The sequence below is a fragment of the Halichoeres trimaculatus genome, unplaced genomic scaffold (genome assembly GCF_033239565.1).
Source record: "Halichoeres trimaculatus isolate MK-OKI-2021-1 unplaced genomic scaffold, fHalTri1.1 fHalTri1_scaffold_11, whole genome shotgun sequence".
In the NCBI taxonomy this organism is placed as follows: Eukaryota; Metazoa; Chordata; class Actinopteri; order Labriformes; family Labridae; genus Halichoeres; species Halichoeres trimaculatus.
In genome coordinates this window covers 11,521,217-11,535,380 of record NW_027437189.1, presented here as the reverse complement: position 1 = coordinate 11,535,380, position 14,164 = coordinate 11,521,217, and the positions used below count along the sequence as shown (strand labels likewise).

Below are 14,164 nucleotides of genomic sequence, written 5' to 3'. Positions count from 1 at the left end.
AAACCTCATAGTAAGAACATTTAAGTTAATTTATTCCTTCATGTATAAATGTCACATCCATTGTAGTCTGTAGTTTACAGCAAATTTTCACCAGAGTCAGAGGAAAACCGTATCCAACTCAGACTTAAACTAAACACACACACACACACGAATGAAGACGGATCCTAAGCCTGAAAAAACATCCAACTTTTCAATTTGCTTATGAACATGAAAACACCTCTCAGACAGCTCTCAGGTCAGCAGGTAAAGCATGAAGCCACAAATCCGAGCAAATATTTGCGCAGGAGCGTGTCAGAAAGTGCAGCATGTGTCCTCCTACAACCCCAGAGATTTCATTCTGCTTCACCTCCAGATTAAACACACAGCTCGAGGTGCTTTTGGTGCTTTTTCTCCCAGTTTATTGTTGTACCAGTTCAGCAGTCAAACATGGTTGAGACATCGGAGCGCACTGTAGAACATCTGAGCCAGCTCCCAATAAATAGACCTTTTAAATATGACAGATTGTGTTACAGCAGAGGATTATAAACCTGAAAATGTCGAGCACACAGAGTCAGAATTCCTCCCGCTGACACTTCAGCTGATTGTTGCTGTGAAACTGTGCGACAGGAATATGTAACAGTTTGGTCTGATGAAATATGGAGACACATCCATGGGTCCAGGCTGTCATAAACTGCCTCCATCCATCAGTGTGTGGGGTACACTTGAGGCAGAGTGTAGTGTGACGGCTTATCATAACTCCATACTGCAGTCAAAGTAACTTTCCCTGTGTGTGTATGTGTGTGTGTATGAGTGTGTGAAAGGCAGCATCACGTACAGGAGAGCACAAACTCATGTGACATTTCAGGAAATAAATACACTTCTTGCTTCTTGTTGGAAAAAATTATATACACAGTATTTTACATCAAAGAAATTCAGAACATCCATCCAGAGTCTCTCAGTCATAAAAATATATATCAAATAAAATCTACAGTAAAAGAATGAACTAATATAGCAATTATAGAAATAAACAAAAGATTGTCGACTGTGATGAATGGACAGTTCAATCACTGCTTGTAATGTTTTGTATACACAGTAGAAAGCACAAACATACGATGGCGCATTGAGGCCAGTGTGGGTTAAGAAAATTATAAAACTTTGTGGGGGTTGTTATGAAAACATGAAAATATTTGGAGAGTTTTCTTAGATCTCAGAGAATGAGATAATCGAGAAGAGAGTTTGTGTTTTGTTTTCAGAAAGAAATCATGTTGTTATGTGTTTGATGTCATCCTAATCAATTTATGATGATTTATGTGGTATTTCTGCATTTTACTAGCCTGTGAATACTGTGAATCCAAAATTGTCTGTTTTTGTTTGAAATTCCAGACTTTTTACTTCCAAAATTCAAATTTGGTATCAGATAAACATTTAACCCCTTTGTGATGGCTTTATCATATATTTATTCATGTTTGTTTCTGTCAGAAGCCAACATATAAACTGAAAAGTGTGTGTGTTTTTGTCTGAGTCTGTGTGTGCACATGTAACTTCCTCTCTAGCCACTCATCATGTTTACACTCCTGACAACGCCAACCAGAGTTTTAGTCCACGCTGTATACAAAATGCATGCGCACCTACAGTCCGTCTCAATGTGTCAGCGAATCAAAGCCCTCTCTGCTCCTGTTTTTGTGTGTCCATCCTTCCAAGTGTGAGCGTCTAGTGGCAGCCACAGGCTCTGACCACCATGTTGCGGTATTTCTTGAGGATGACGTTGGAGCTGTCATCAAAGTAGAGCACAGAGATAGCGTGGAGCTGTGTGGGGGCGCAGCACGGCTTTGGAACTGTGTCTGGGTTTATAAAATGAACCTGTGGAGAGATGGAAGGAAAGCTTAGTTCATTACAACATCGAGGATTACTCACAAATGTTTCAAAGAGGATTGATCTGACAGAGGCTAAAAAGCAGAGCAGCAGAGAATGTGGACCTCATCCTGTGCCAGATCTCTGATGACAGTTTACTCTCAGATACAGTCTGCGACTAAACACAGTAGTTGAAACAGTGGCTTCATTGTCCTGACAGTTGATGGGATGATTAGACTGTTAACATGACTGCTGGGGTTTTTGTTCCCTGCTCTCATGGTTACTCACAAGCGTCTGCACAATGGCGTGGTTTGTGGCGTTCATGTAGGAGTTCAGTGGGAAGGCACACTCTCCCTCGCAGTAGTACGCTGCATATCCTTCTGGAGCGATGATCCAGTCCTGTGAAGGAGAAGAAGAGGACTTCATTATTAAACTTTTATGAGTACTTAAAACAGATGTGTTTGAAAAAGTGAGATAGTTTTACTGCTTTGACCTCATCTTGTGATGTCTTATTGCAACACACTGCAAAAAAATCAAATCAAAGTGTTTACGTCTTATTTGCGGCCAAAAAGGTGTTATAAGACTTCACATAATCCCAACTGATTTTAAGATATCAAAAGTCTAAAATGAGGCCCGAATTGCTTGTTAAGAGTAAAAAAATACATGCAGCTATGCAGATCTTTTATATTTTATTTTTTTCTAATTTCAAGCAGTTCAATCCTTATTTTGGCTTTCTTAAAACAATTTTTTTGACTTGTGAAGGCCAAAATACACCAGATGCATCTACAATTAAGATAGTTTAACATGTCAATGCACACTGGGGTGGGGTTGCAGCAGATATGTAACAGTCCTAGTTTTTGATGCTGGAGCAGTGATAAATCATTTAGCTTAAGGGCAGACCATAGACTGTAAAAAAAATGGACGTCCGCTTGCTTGGTGAGGTCTCCACAAAAACTGCTCCCCCTGGTGGCTGGCTGCAGTATAAGTTAGAAAATCCAGCTTTCCAGCCATTCCAGATGGGCTGTGGCCAAACTTTAAAAAATTCATACTCCTTGTAGAAATGTTTCTCACGTCTGGTTGTTGTGATGATTTGAAGATATCATCTGGCTGTCTTGTATTCAAGTCCTCTTTTTTCTGAAAAGTTTCGTTTTCATTAGTTATATGAGGTTAAAAACAAGGATTTACATAAGGTTTAACGATGATTGACAGCTGCCGTTCTCGAGTATTTTTTTCGGGAATTGTAAATCATGTCAGGAGGTAGAGTCAGGAAGTAGTTGGACTCTCGAAAGGAAAAAAAAATATTATTTTTGTCACCCAGCTCCACTCAGATTCTCCCAGAATCCCTCATCGTCTCTACTGCGCAGACTCTGGCTGCAATTGCTACCAATAGCTGTGACGGGGGTATTTTGGCTTCAAAACTGTTCAATGATAAATGGCGGAGCTACGTTGTCCACTCTATATACACTCTATGGGGCAGATCACGTGGAGCAGGAAGTTGTGCATGGAAACTACCCCAAAACACCCAGTGACTTTCAAAATAAAATAAACATCTCCAAAACCAGATTGTGTTTATCTTGACAAGTGCGGGAAATCCTGGTATCCTGCAAGGTGCTGGACTGAATACAAAGCCGGTGTGAGGTGGTGTTTGCATTCAAATCTTAAGGATGCAGGGCTGGACTGGAGATGGAACTGGTGTAACCCCGGCATAAGGTGAATGTGTCTCATATCATATTTACAAGAAATAAGACAGAACCGTTTGCTTTGTTTTATGTTTTTACAGTGCACTGGAGTCTGCAGCTGGACTCCAATGTTGCAGTCACAAACACTAGCGGTCTGAGCATGTTCCACATTTGAAGTATCTAAATAATACTGTGTGCCAGCAAGATCATAAGAGGACACAGATTTTTCTAGGTGTGGTAAGGTCTGGTAGATACAGGAAATGATATCCCAAAGGCTAGAGTATCATTTATGAGGATTCTGGGATAAGACCATCAACAAGGAGTGTCTGAGTTCGGCTTCTGTTTGGCCCAGCAACCTGTAAGAGGAATGCTTCCCGTACCTGCCACCCCAAGTCTCTGAAGCTGACGTAGAGCTCATGCTTCTTACAGGCCTGCTTCTGATCAGTACTGCTGTTTTCTGAAAAGACAAATAGAGAAAGACAGAAGAATTAAACTTTAATACGTGTGCTATTATCCCATTCTGTTGCAAGAGTAACTATTTTCTGAAGCCAGACCTCAATTAGACAGAAATGAGAAAGAACAGACATAAACAGCGCAAGTTCCGTCATAGAAAATATTTAAACAATGGCTGAATGAAATCACCTGATTTGAAACAGCAGTTAGGTAATTGTTCCAAATGAACGGGCCACCCTGCTTAGAGGTCACTCTGTTCGGCTTTAAGTTTCCACTGGATGGAACAGATGTGCACACAGGGTAGACTCGCCTCTTTTTCATTGTCTTGTTTATTCTCATTCCTCATCTCCTCACTCATTTCTCTCCCTGTTTCTACCCCATCTGTGTGTTGAATCGTCTGTTTTCTATCTCATAGCATCTTTCACTCTCTGTTCTTCTCCTGGTGACCTGTGGAGCTCTGTGCTACATTAGTTCCTCAGAGCGGTTCACGTTGGAAATGATCATGAGCGACTGGTTCTCATCATCCAGTTAAAGAGTTCTGCTCTCCAACGTTCCAAACAGGCCCATTTGGACCATGTGTTGTGGCCCTGGTTGCCCCACAGCACACCGCAGATGTGCTCTGCCATAAAAGCCTGCACTGCCTTACCTCCATGCAGGGAACTTGGCCCCGGCTGCTCTGTAATGCTTGTGTAAATAAACAAAGACAGCAGAGGGATACTTGAAGCTCAGGCATTACAGTCTAATGTTTCGGCGCTTCACATAAACACAGCCCTCCAACACCTCTGAAACAAAGGCCCTGAGTTTGCATCGTAACGATTTATCGTGCAAGAGTCGCATTCATTCTGGTGGACTGTATTTGCATGGCAACCAGATTCAGCTCCAGGTGGGAAGCCAAAATGCCAACGTAATGTGATAAGGCTGTAATCCAAGTTGTAAGAGGTCTTAAATTACCATCACATAAATGTTACAATCTCCACACTGATCATCAAATTTCAAGACAAGCAATAGAAAAAGTTCAGAAACACCTGTCAGGTTTAAACAAAACAATTAGCTGATGTCTGAGGACAAAAACAACATCCACAGCTGATGCAGCCAAGGGTTCTTTGTCTAGTTTTTATACTTTAATTTATTTATTTAATTTGGAAGATGCAGTTTTACATAGTTTAATAAAACAGCATGAATCTGATGTAATTCACAGTTTAAAGCAAAGTGCTAATTTCCAACTTTTGTGCCTTGTTGGGCCTTTGCAAACTCAGCTAATTTTTATGAATACCCTAAAACAAACTTTAATTTTAAACCTTCAAAAAAAAGCCCTGGAAATGTCACAATTCAACAGAGAAACTAAAATTCAGACTTTTGCTACCTATTAATAACATAATACGTATTTTGCCACTTCCCAACTTTTACTTACTTTAGCCTAGAAGTCACTGAACACTATAGTGACACCTGACTGGATACAAAAAAAAATCCTTATTTAATGTTATATTAGCACAGAACTGTTTTAAGTGAACAGTTAGCTAACATCATACATCAGCTATTATTAGCATTAAGTAACTTCCAAGCTTTCGACTACCGATAGCTAGGCAATATCTGAATGCTAATACCTTATGCTACATAAGTCAATGCCCCAAATCTTTGCCTTAAATCTTTTACTGTGGTGTTAATCTTATTGGTTAAATGATGAAAGAAGAGTTTCCTTATGGTTTGCTAATGGGTTACTTGAAAAGTTTGTCTTATTCATTTTTAGCAAAATGATACACATCAAGCTTAAATCCCTAACTCTTCTTGGGGAAACATTCAACAATGAGACAAGTGTGTCGTTGAGTGAACCTCTACGATATAAAAGCTGATGTTAGCATTCAACAACTCTCGAGCTGAACAGTTGGCAAGCAAAGTGTTGAAAAAGTGCGATAGTGTCACAGAGAAAATTTCTTGATAACTGTAGCATTAGCTAATAATTAAATTAATGCTTAAAAAAGCTTCTATATATATAGTTGCTTTTTTGAACTAGTGTTGTGCTAAAATTATTCCTCAGTGATTAATTCTGAAAAAAACAATAAAAATCATGTTGATAACATCATGGCTAATCCCCCTTAGAGCAGTTGGAGAGCAGCCACTATGTGAAGTTGGTGAATGCTATACTTTTGGTAGTGTTGGATAAATATCAGCACTGTAACGCTTTAAAGCTTCTGGAATTCTATTTTTTTCTCAATTTTAGTGCCCCCTTGTGGACAAAAGAGGGCATTTTCTCCCTTTGTTGCATTGCAAAGGCTGAAATCTAAGCCAGTCTTACTTTTTAGTAAAAACAGTAATCTTAGAAAAGTATGAGCTACATTCACATGATAGTCAAAATATGTCCTACATCATGGCATACAGAAGATGACACCTGGAATACTTTTCAAGACTAAAAAAATATTCTGCCTTTGGAAAAAAATGCTGACATTTAACAAGCAATTTTTTTCTTACCCAGTTGCTAATTTTTGAACTCTTTACATACAATTCAGTATCTTTTGTCTAAAATTTTCTGGACTTGTCAGTTGGGTTTAGCTCAGATTAAGTCTAATAATACAATTTTTTACTGAATATAAAACAGAAACATTGTGGATTTCAGTTTATGTGTAAGTTGTGCAAGTTGTTTCCCGACCAAATCCTATCCTGATATCTTCTCATAAGTCAATGTGAATATTGGAATAAGTGGGGAAAAATCTGTTTCCTCAGTGATCTGTCAGTCATTTGGTCTTAAACCTACACCCTCGCTGTGGTTTCAGGCATTAGAGATTCTGGATTCTGTTGTTGGTCTTGGTTCTGATCTTGTTTTCTTGTTCTTTAAGAGGCATCCCTTGATATTTCAGTCTTTTTTATAACCTGATGAAAACTCCTCACAGAGGCTTCAGGTAAATGGATGTTAGGGATAAATTACAGTGTCTGCTTTAACAACATCTTAAATCATCACTGACTGCATGTGTTTACCTGCAACATTAGCCACTCTCAGCGCCTCCTGGCTCTTTGCCCCTTTAGAGCGGTTTGGGTTACGCTGCTTGGCCCCCCCTGATGCTGAACGGATGCTTCGCAGGTGCACCTCAGTGGCTTTGAAGAAGGCCACCATGAACGGCTGTTTATTCTGAGGCCCGCTGCGACCAATCAGCCCGGCCACACGAGGATTGATGCTCTCTCCTGCAGGGGGCGACAGAGAAAACAGGTGTTGGCATCACAGAACTCTCCATTTCATTCACATGGTGATGTTTTCCAAGAGAAGGGGATACTTTACAAATCAAACACATGTGTGCCAGTGTTTTGAGTTTATTGCGTGTGTGTAAGGTTCTCTCATTTCTCACTAAAACCATGTTTTTGTGTCAGAAGCACTGCATTCAGAAACTTTCCTCTGTAAAATCCTCACTCCTTTTCTTATCCTTTTTAAAACGCAGACAACAAACACGGCTCTACACATCAAAGCCTCCCTGCTTATGTTAGTGCACATGGATGTGTGGGAGTGTTTCTGCTCGTGCGTGGCTGTCCAGCAGTGTCTATCCAGTTCTCGCTCAGAAGAATGTGTGTCAGATCACTGTCTGGTGGTAAATCAAGGCCTCTGCTTTGCCGCTGGCGACAGGACGTCCCGTGCGCCTGCCTGTACATGCTCACCCATAACCCTTCATACCCAGTCTAAGACGCAAACACACACTCTTGGGTACTGCACTCCTCTCCCACAACATGAAAGCAATACAGTGTCTGTTTTCCTCAGCAAACGTGTAACATCCTGCCACCCTTTGGCAGATAATACTCCCAAGCATGCTCGTGTAGTTCTCACTGATAAAGTTTTACTGGCATGCTTGTGACGAAGCCCTGCTGAGATTCTTCCTTTTGATATGGCAGTGTATTTTCTGCATGCCTTCTAATGATGATGAGGGTATGACAGATGAAGACACGGATGAGTAGCTGATGATGAACGATGAAGAACAGGGTTTGATTTATCTGCTGTTTGGAAATGGAGAATGAAGACACTGATTGCTTGGCTTTAAGGAGATTAGAAATAATGAGGGCTGACGTGAGTTTAAGTTTAAAGCAGACATTTATGTTTGTTATACATCAAACAATATCAACTCTACCTCACACAACTTCAACTTAATGGGTTATAATAACAGTTGTCTTACTTTTTTTGTTTTCTTCACAACTGGAGGGTGGAGTTTTATTTATCATAGTCCTCTTTTTTTTATTGGTACCTCAACATTTTCACTCAAGTATAAATGCTACAACACATACAATCACTTTTAAAATATAACATTACTTCAATCTTAATCAGCAACTTTCAATCCACTAAGAAGTCCTAACTTAAAATGCATTTTAAGGTGCACCCTTTGATCCTGGGAACGACAGCAGATTAGCTGTGCCTTCCAAAATGTTAGAGGAAAACGATATAAGTTACATATTGAGGTGATGAGTTGCACTTAGATCCTATGATCTTAACTGAACACCAACAGGAGCCATACTTTTACATCTTCTGTGCGTGTCAATTGGATATTTTCACAACACAGATGACTATTTCAGCCAGCAGACATGCCATTGCACTTGTGTAAATCTGAAAATTTCAGGATGATGGGATGCCAGTAATGCCTGACACATCACTTCTCATTCTCACCCAGTTTTTCCGTGTCCTGTCCTCTTCAAATAAAGGCATAAATTTAGTCAAGAAAGTCCATTTGAAGAAAAATTCAGGATTCACGCAAGCCTGACCTTACCCTGACTTTTTCCTGCATGGTAAAATTTTGCTGGGATGTCCGGGAGGTTAATGCTACAACACAGCAAGAACAGGAGAAGAAGAGAAAGTTGATGACATTTTTCATGTGTGAGTGACACAGGATCAGAGCGATCCTCATATACTACAAATTATTTGGCATTTTCCAGGCTTTAAACCCCTAGATTTAAACATGATTTTTTCATCTTTAAGTATATGGTATAATCATGAACTGAGCATGTCCATGTCTTTTTGACTTAGACCTGTTAGCCAAATTTAGGGACACTGCCCAAGTCATCTTTTGGTGATATTACATCACACCCGGAGAAAACAAGATGGCTGGAATATCTGCAAAAGATTTCTATAGCAGCTCTGGAAGTAAAATAAAGAAAGGTGAAAATTATATCCAAATTTTCTGAACTAAAAACTAACTAATAACGCTGTAGCAAAACTAATAATCAGTAACTTCCTGTACAAAGACCAAGTTTAGCCATTGTACTTATTAGATCTTACTTTTCATCCTGAATAGCGAGGGGAAATTAAAGAAATGCACTCCAGACTCAAGCTCCAGTCTCAGGAGGTTTAACTTTTTTTTTCTCTCTTCTAAATCAGTGTTTTTTTATTTTTATATTACAACTTTTGGATTATAATTAGTATAGTATACTTATAACTGTGCTTCATGGCATTTGTTTTCAAGTGTTTTAGCTTAAAGAAAATATCATTTTCCTCAATCACTTGTTTTATCACTTCTCTAAACCCACTTATTTCTAGATTAGGCATTCTTGTTTTTAGATTTCTTGTCAAGTGAAATAAACTCCATGCATGGACATAGTTTAACCAGATATAACACTTTATTTTCTTTAAAATTAGTGTCTAAATCTTGTGTTTAGGCTCCTATTTTTGCAGTGTACACATATTCTAGCTGATTCAGCTACTTTCCTTTTGCATAAATGTCCTTTTCATTTTATCTGTTGAAAATTTGGCAAATTACACATGGTTTTGACAAAAAGGCAAAAAGCTAACCAAACCCGACTATGCCTGCCATCTCAGATACATTGGTGACACTACGTGCTTACTACTGCAGTGTTATTCAACTATTAAATATATAAGGTGCAGGTTGTCTTGAAATTTTTTGAATTTTTTGGAGTGTGTGTATGTGAAATAGGCCACAGAAAGGCATCAGAACTCAAGTCAAAGATGATATATGCGTACACTAAGAGTGTGGAGCCAAACTGAATAATGAAAGGAACAAAAGCTGAAAAGATGATGGACCCGGCATGGATGTTAAAAGTTCTATGTTAGGATGACACAGAGTGATGGACAGAGACAGTAATCATCCTAAACCAAATAACTACTTATACTAAACAAACTCCTCTGATTACAGGTCAGTGAACTTTCAAAGAGACTTCAAGGTAATCATTTATGGATGAAGAAGTTGGCCGAAATCACCTTTTTACCACAACCTACGCTCTTTGCAATGTTGAGCACAGGTGTATAACAACATTAACTTCCTGTTAACCCCCAGATATCGCTGACACAACCTCTTACACAGATCCACCTGGTTGATTCTCACCATTTGTGCTCTCTAGGGCCAGCTGCAGTCCCAAGTTCCTGCCAGGGTTCAGGACCCAGTGGTTGCTGGTAGCGGTCACGTCAAACACCAGCCAGCCCTCCTCTGCTGCCCAGATCACCCGAGAGTCCAGAAGGAACAGGTCGGACTCCCTTTGAGAGGATGAAAAAAAAAGTTCAGAGTCATACATGATTTTATGCTCACAGAGATGCACAATTACTAAAGATAAGTCAGAACTTTGTTACAGTGAAAAGAGTAAGGAGGGCAGACAGCAGAGTAATGGAGAGAAGTGAGGGAGTCAGAGGAGTGTGACCAAATGAAACAAAGAGCTAAAATAGAGGGTGAGGAAGGGAGGGAGGGCTCCAGATGGTGAGGCCCAGGGGAACACTTCATTTTCTTAATTGACAATAATGGCTTTATAAACGACCAGTCTTTTCACACACAAAACACAGTCCATCACTGGCTGGAATTTGGTGCGAGAGCCAGAAAGCCAAAGAGCGAAAGAGAGGGAAAGGGGGAGAGAAGCTCAGCTGTGAAAGAGAGAAAAAAGCGTGTGAAAAGTAGCGAGTGAAATAGTGCATATCCGAGTCAGTCCCATTGTCCAGCACTGAACTCCTGATTTTCTACTCTTTCACCATTAGAGACTAAAATCCCTTGTTCTCCATTCGGCCATTCATGTTTCCCGACCCATTTTCTGAGCGGGCAGATAGTGTGTCACACGGCTCTGGTTCATTCATGTACTCAGACCCGTCTCTGGCAGAGGAATAAATGAGTGTGTTGTTCCCTCCGGACAACAGGAACCTTCAGGAGGGTTTGAGGAGAGGAGCACATGGACTGTTCCTGAGTTACATACACCTTCTGGACCGCACAGATTGACCACATGGAGTCTTCGAGGTAAAGGCTGCTATTCTTTCTTATCATAATAAACACGAATAACTCTCTGATTAAAAATTCTGTTAAATAAAATCCCAAGATGTTTTCTAAATTAAGAACATTAGAGATATTTGGCTCCCTCTGAACTACCTCCTAACATCAGAATGCAAGCATGCTCACAGTGACAATGCTAATGCTGTGATATTAAGCTATCATGTTACCAAGCTCATCCCTTTAGTTTATTATTCTGTTAGCATTCCAGCACCAAAACAGGCACGGACCACAAACCACAGCTCTGACTGCTGAGAACTTCATTAGTTTTGCAGGCGTTTGGCTGCAAAACAAAAGTTGCTGCTGACAGCACTCAACGTTTCATCAAGGGACACTATAACAGATTTTAAAAAAGAATTCAGCAGAAATCCACTCAACAGATTTTGTTAATTATGTTTGAAAATTCAAAAATATGTGCTTCACAGAGGAAAAGTCATGAGGAGAAGTGAGAGGATCTCTACAGTCATAAGAGTTCATATGGTTGGGAAAATGTGCACCAAATTATCAGCAATCTAACAGATAGTCCGAGAAAAATGCAGGAGAGGGAGATAGCAGCAGACAGCAGGTCTCTGTTGGACCTCTGGAAGTACAAGTAAGATGTGAGCTTGCTGTCCTTAGATTTAATTGTTTAATGATGGTAGTTATCCTAATTATGATTTAATTTCTCATAATCTGAACATCATGTTACAGGAAGTATGCAGGTCATTCAAGTCCCTGTAAGGACTTCCTAAGTGATCTTGCAAAAGTCTCACTTCTAGATATATGCCTGATTTCATCCACAAGTGAAAATTAAATCACCAGGGCCAAAATAGATTATTTCTAGAGGCTATTTCAAGTATCCATGGTTGAGTCAGCCAGGACTGGATTCAGTTACGGCACACAGCAATCCCTGTGACAACACCACACCAGCCGACAAAGTTTAGCAGTGAGAAGAAAAAGATTTCTTGGAGTTTAATTTCGTAGTAATGGTGGAAACTGGAGCTGGATAGGAAGAAGAAAAAGGACAGAAGAGCAGAAAAAAGCTTATCAGGAGAGTGATAGAGCACGGGCTACAACAGAGGCTAAGCTGTTTGAGATAATGTTCATTCCAACTAACAAGCAGCAGTTTTTCTGCAGTGGTCTGTTCAAACTTGAGAGTCTATCAGGCCATGTCCACACGTAGCCAAGTATTTTTAAAAGGCCAGAGTTTTCAGAAAACATTGCTTTAAGTGATGTAAAGCTGAGGTTTCATGTGGATGACAGGCGTAAATGCATAAATATATATTCGGTTTCCTAAATACCCGACTATGTGTGGACACAGCCTCAATAAAATGAAGAGCCAGGTTACGTTTGCGCTGCTTGGTAAGGTTGAAGTTAGTAGATGATCACTGGTGCGACATGACCAGGATTCACTCACTTAACAAGTTACAGACTCATCTTTGAGCACCGGGCTGGGTAGCAATTAACATAGCCTGGTAGGCGCAAACTGAATTAACAAAGTTTTCTCGTTGTCACGCTATTGTTGATTTAAACAATAGCGCTACGTAACTAATAAAAAATACATAACCACATCACTTTGTATCTGGTAAAAAGTTGTCTTGAACAAAGAAAAGAGGAATTAAAAAAGATCTACTCTCCAGTCGTTTGCTTCAAAACAAACTCACGCCTTGGTAGGAGTCACATCATCAGACAGTTGTTGCAAGAACAGTTTTTATCCTGGAAAAAAATCAGCTTTTCCAGGTAGTCCTCACAGCCCCTATAAGGAAAACTTTGCATCTCAGCCCTGTTTTCAATTTTCTCCAAATTTAAATTTTGTTTTAGATCTTCTTTGTTGTATTGGCTTGTTGTTATAAATTGCTGCTTGGAGGTAAATGAAGTATGTTCAACAAAATAGCTTAGCTATTTAATAATCTGTTGTCAAGCTGAGAAAGGACATGACAAACAGACAGAATAGACAAGATTGGACATGTAGTAAACTGATATCAGCTATCCTATTCCTATTCGAAATTCGAAATTTTTACAATCTTTACATTTATATTAAAAAATTAAACTCAAAGTCTGTTAAAGCTTGAAACCTGAAAAAAAACACACAACACATTAACCCCCCGCTGAACTTTAAATTACACAGCTCCAGTTGCACCTTGCATCCTCTGTTTCTCATCATAGTTGTTATTTCATTTTTCTGTAAATATTCCTAATTTTTTGTTTTATTCTATTTTATTTTATTTTTTCCATTTTTTCTTTATATACTTTTGTATATTTGCATATTTTATATAACTTTTTTAGATTCTACCTTGCATTTTCATTATTTTTCTTGTTAATTGTTAGCACCAACACATTAAGACAAATTCCTTGCACACATTGACTGACTGTCAGCAAGTGATATTACTGATATTATGTTTACTGGCTATATTATTTATTTCAGACAGTCAGTGCAAACAAGAAACATTTATAAAGTATAAATATTTGTAGAAATTTTCCTTACTCTTCCGCAACTCACCATAAACCTGTGCTTACCTATCAGAGTGCTCCTCCAGCACCTGGTAGACGCTGATGCGGAAAGTCTCGTTCTCATAACGTTCATGGATGAAGTCTTTATAAATACGAAACTCAGCCGCAGTCACCGCCTCGCCCTCTGGGATTCGTGATAGGTCGAATCTGAACTCTTTGTGATGCCGCCGCACTGGAAGGAATTCCTTATCATGTTCCACTGTAAAAGTAAAAGATAAAAAAAGAAGAGTTAAAATATATCATCTTCAGGATTTTATGTCTGCAGAGAGTAATACCTCTTCATGGCAACCCATCTTTAGCAGCAGGGATACAAAATTAGCTCACAGAGACTGAAATCTCTAAAAGTTTGTGTGGTATTAAAGACATATCTCATCTCTGATTCACTACAGTTTACTTTTCCTCTGTCGTTCATCATATCTTGTCGTTAGCATGAAGCTGACGTAGACCATCAGACTCTGATAAAACTATCCATAGATATGCTGTACACAT

At 39.3% G+C, this 14,164-nt stretch overlaps 1 protein-coding gene across 1 annotated transcript in view; it reads right to left on the bottom strand.

The window, feature by feature from the left end:
• Positions 1-352: 352 nt before the first annotated feature.
• bmp7b (bone morphogenetic protein 7b) overlaps positions 353-14,164 on the bottom strand; it is a 30,547-nt gene continuing 16,735 nt past the window's right edge. Inside the window, exons 2-7 of the mRNA XM_074681106.1 lie at positions 13,682-13,874; positions 10,265-10,413; positions 6,933-7,136; positions 3,890-3,966; positions 2,119-2,229; positions 353-1,839 (exon numbers count right to left, since the gene is read on the bottom strand). Coding sequence (XP_074537207.1) covers positions 1,690-1,839; positions 2,119-2,229; positions 3,890-3,966; positions 6,933-7,136; positions 10,265-10,413; positions 13,682-13,874 — 884 coding nt within the window. The 3' untranslated portion in view covers positions 353-1,689. The remainder of the gene's footprint in view (positions 1,840-2,118; positions 2,230-3,889; positions 3,967-6,932; positions 7,137-10,264; positions 10,414-13,681; positions 13,875-14,164) is intronic.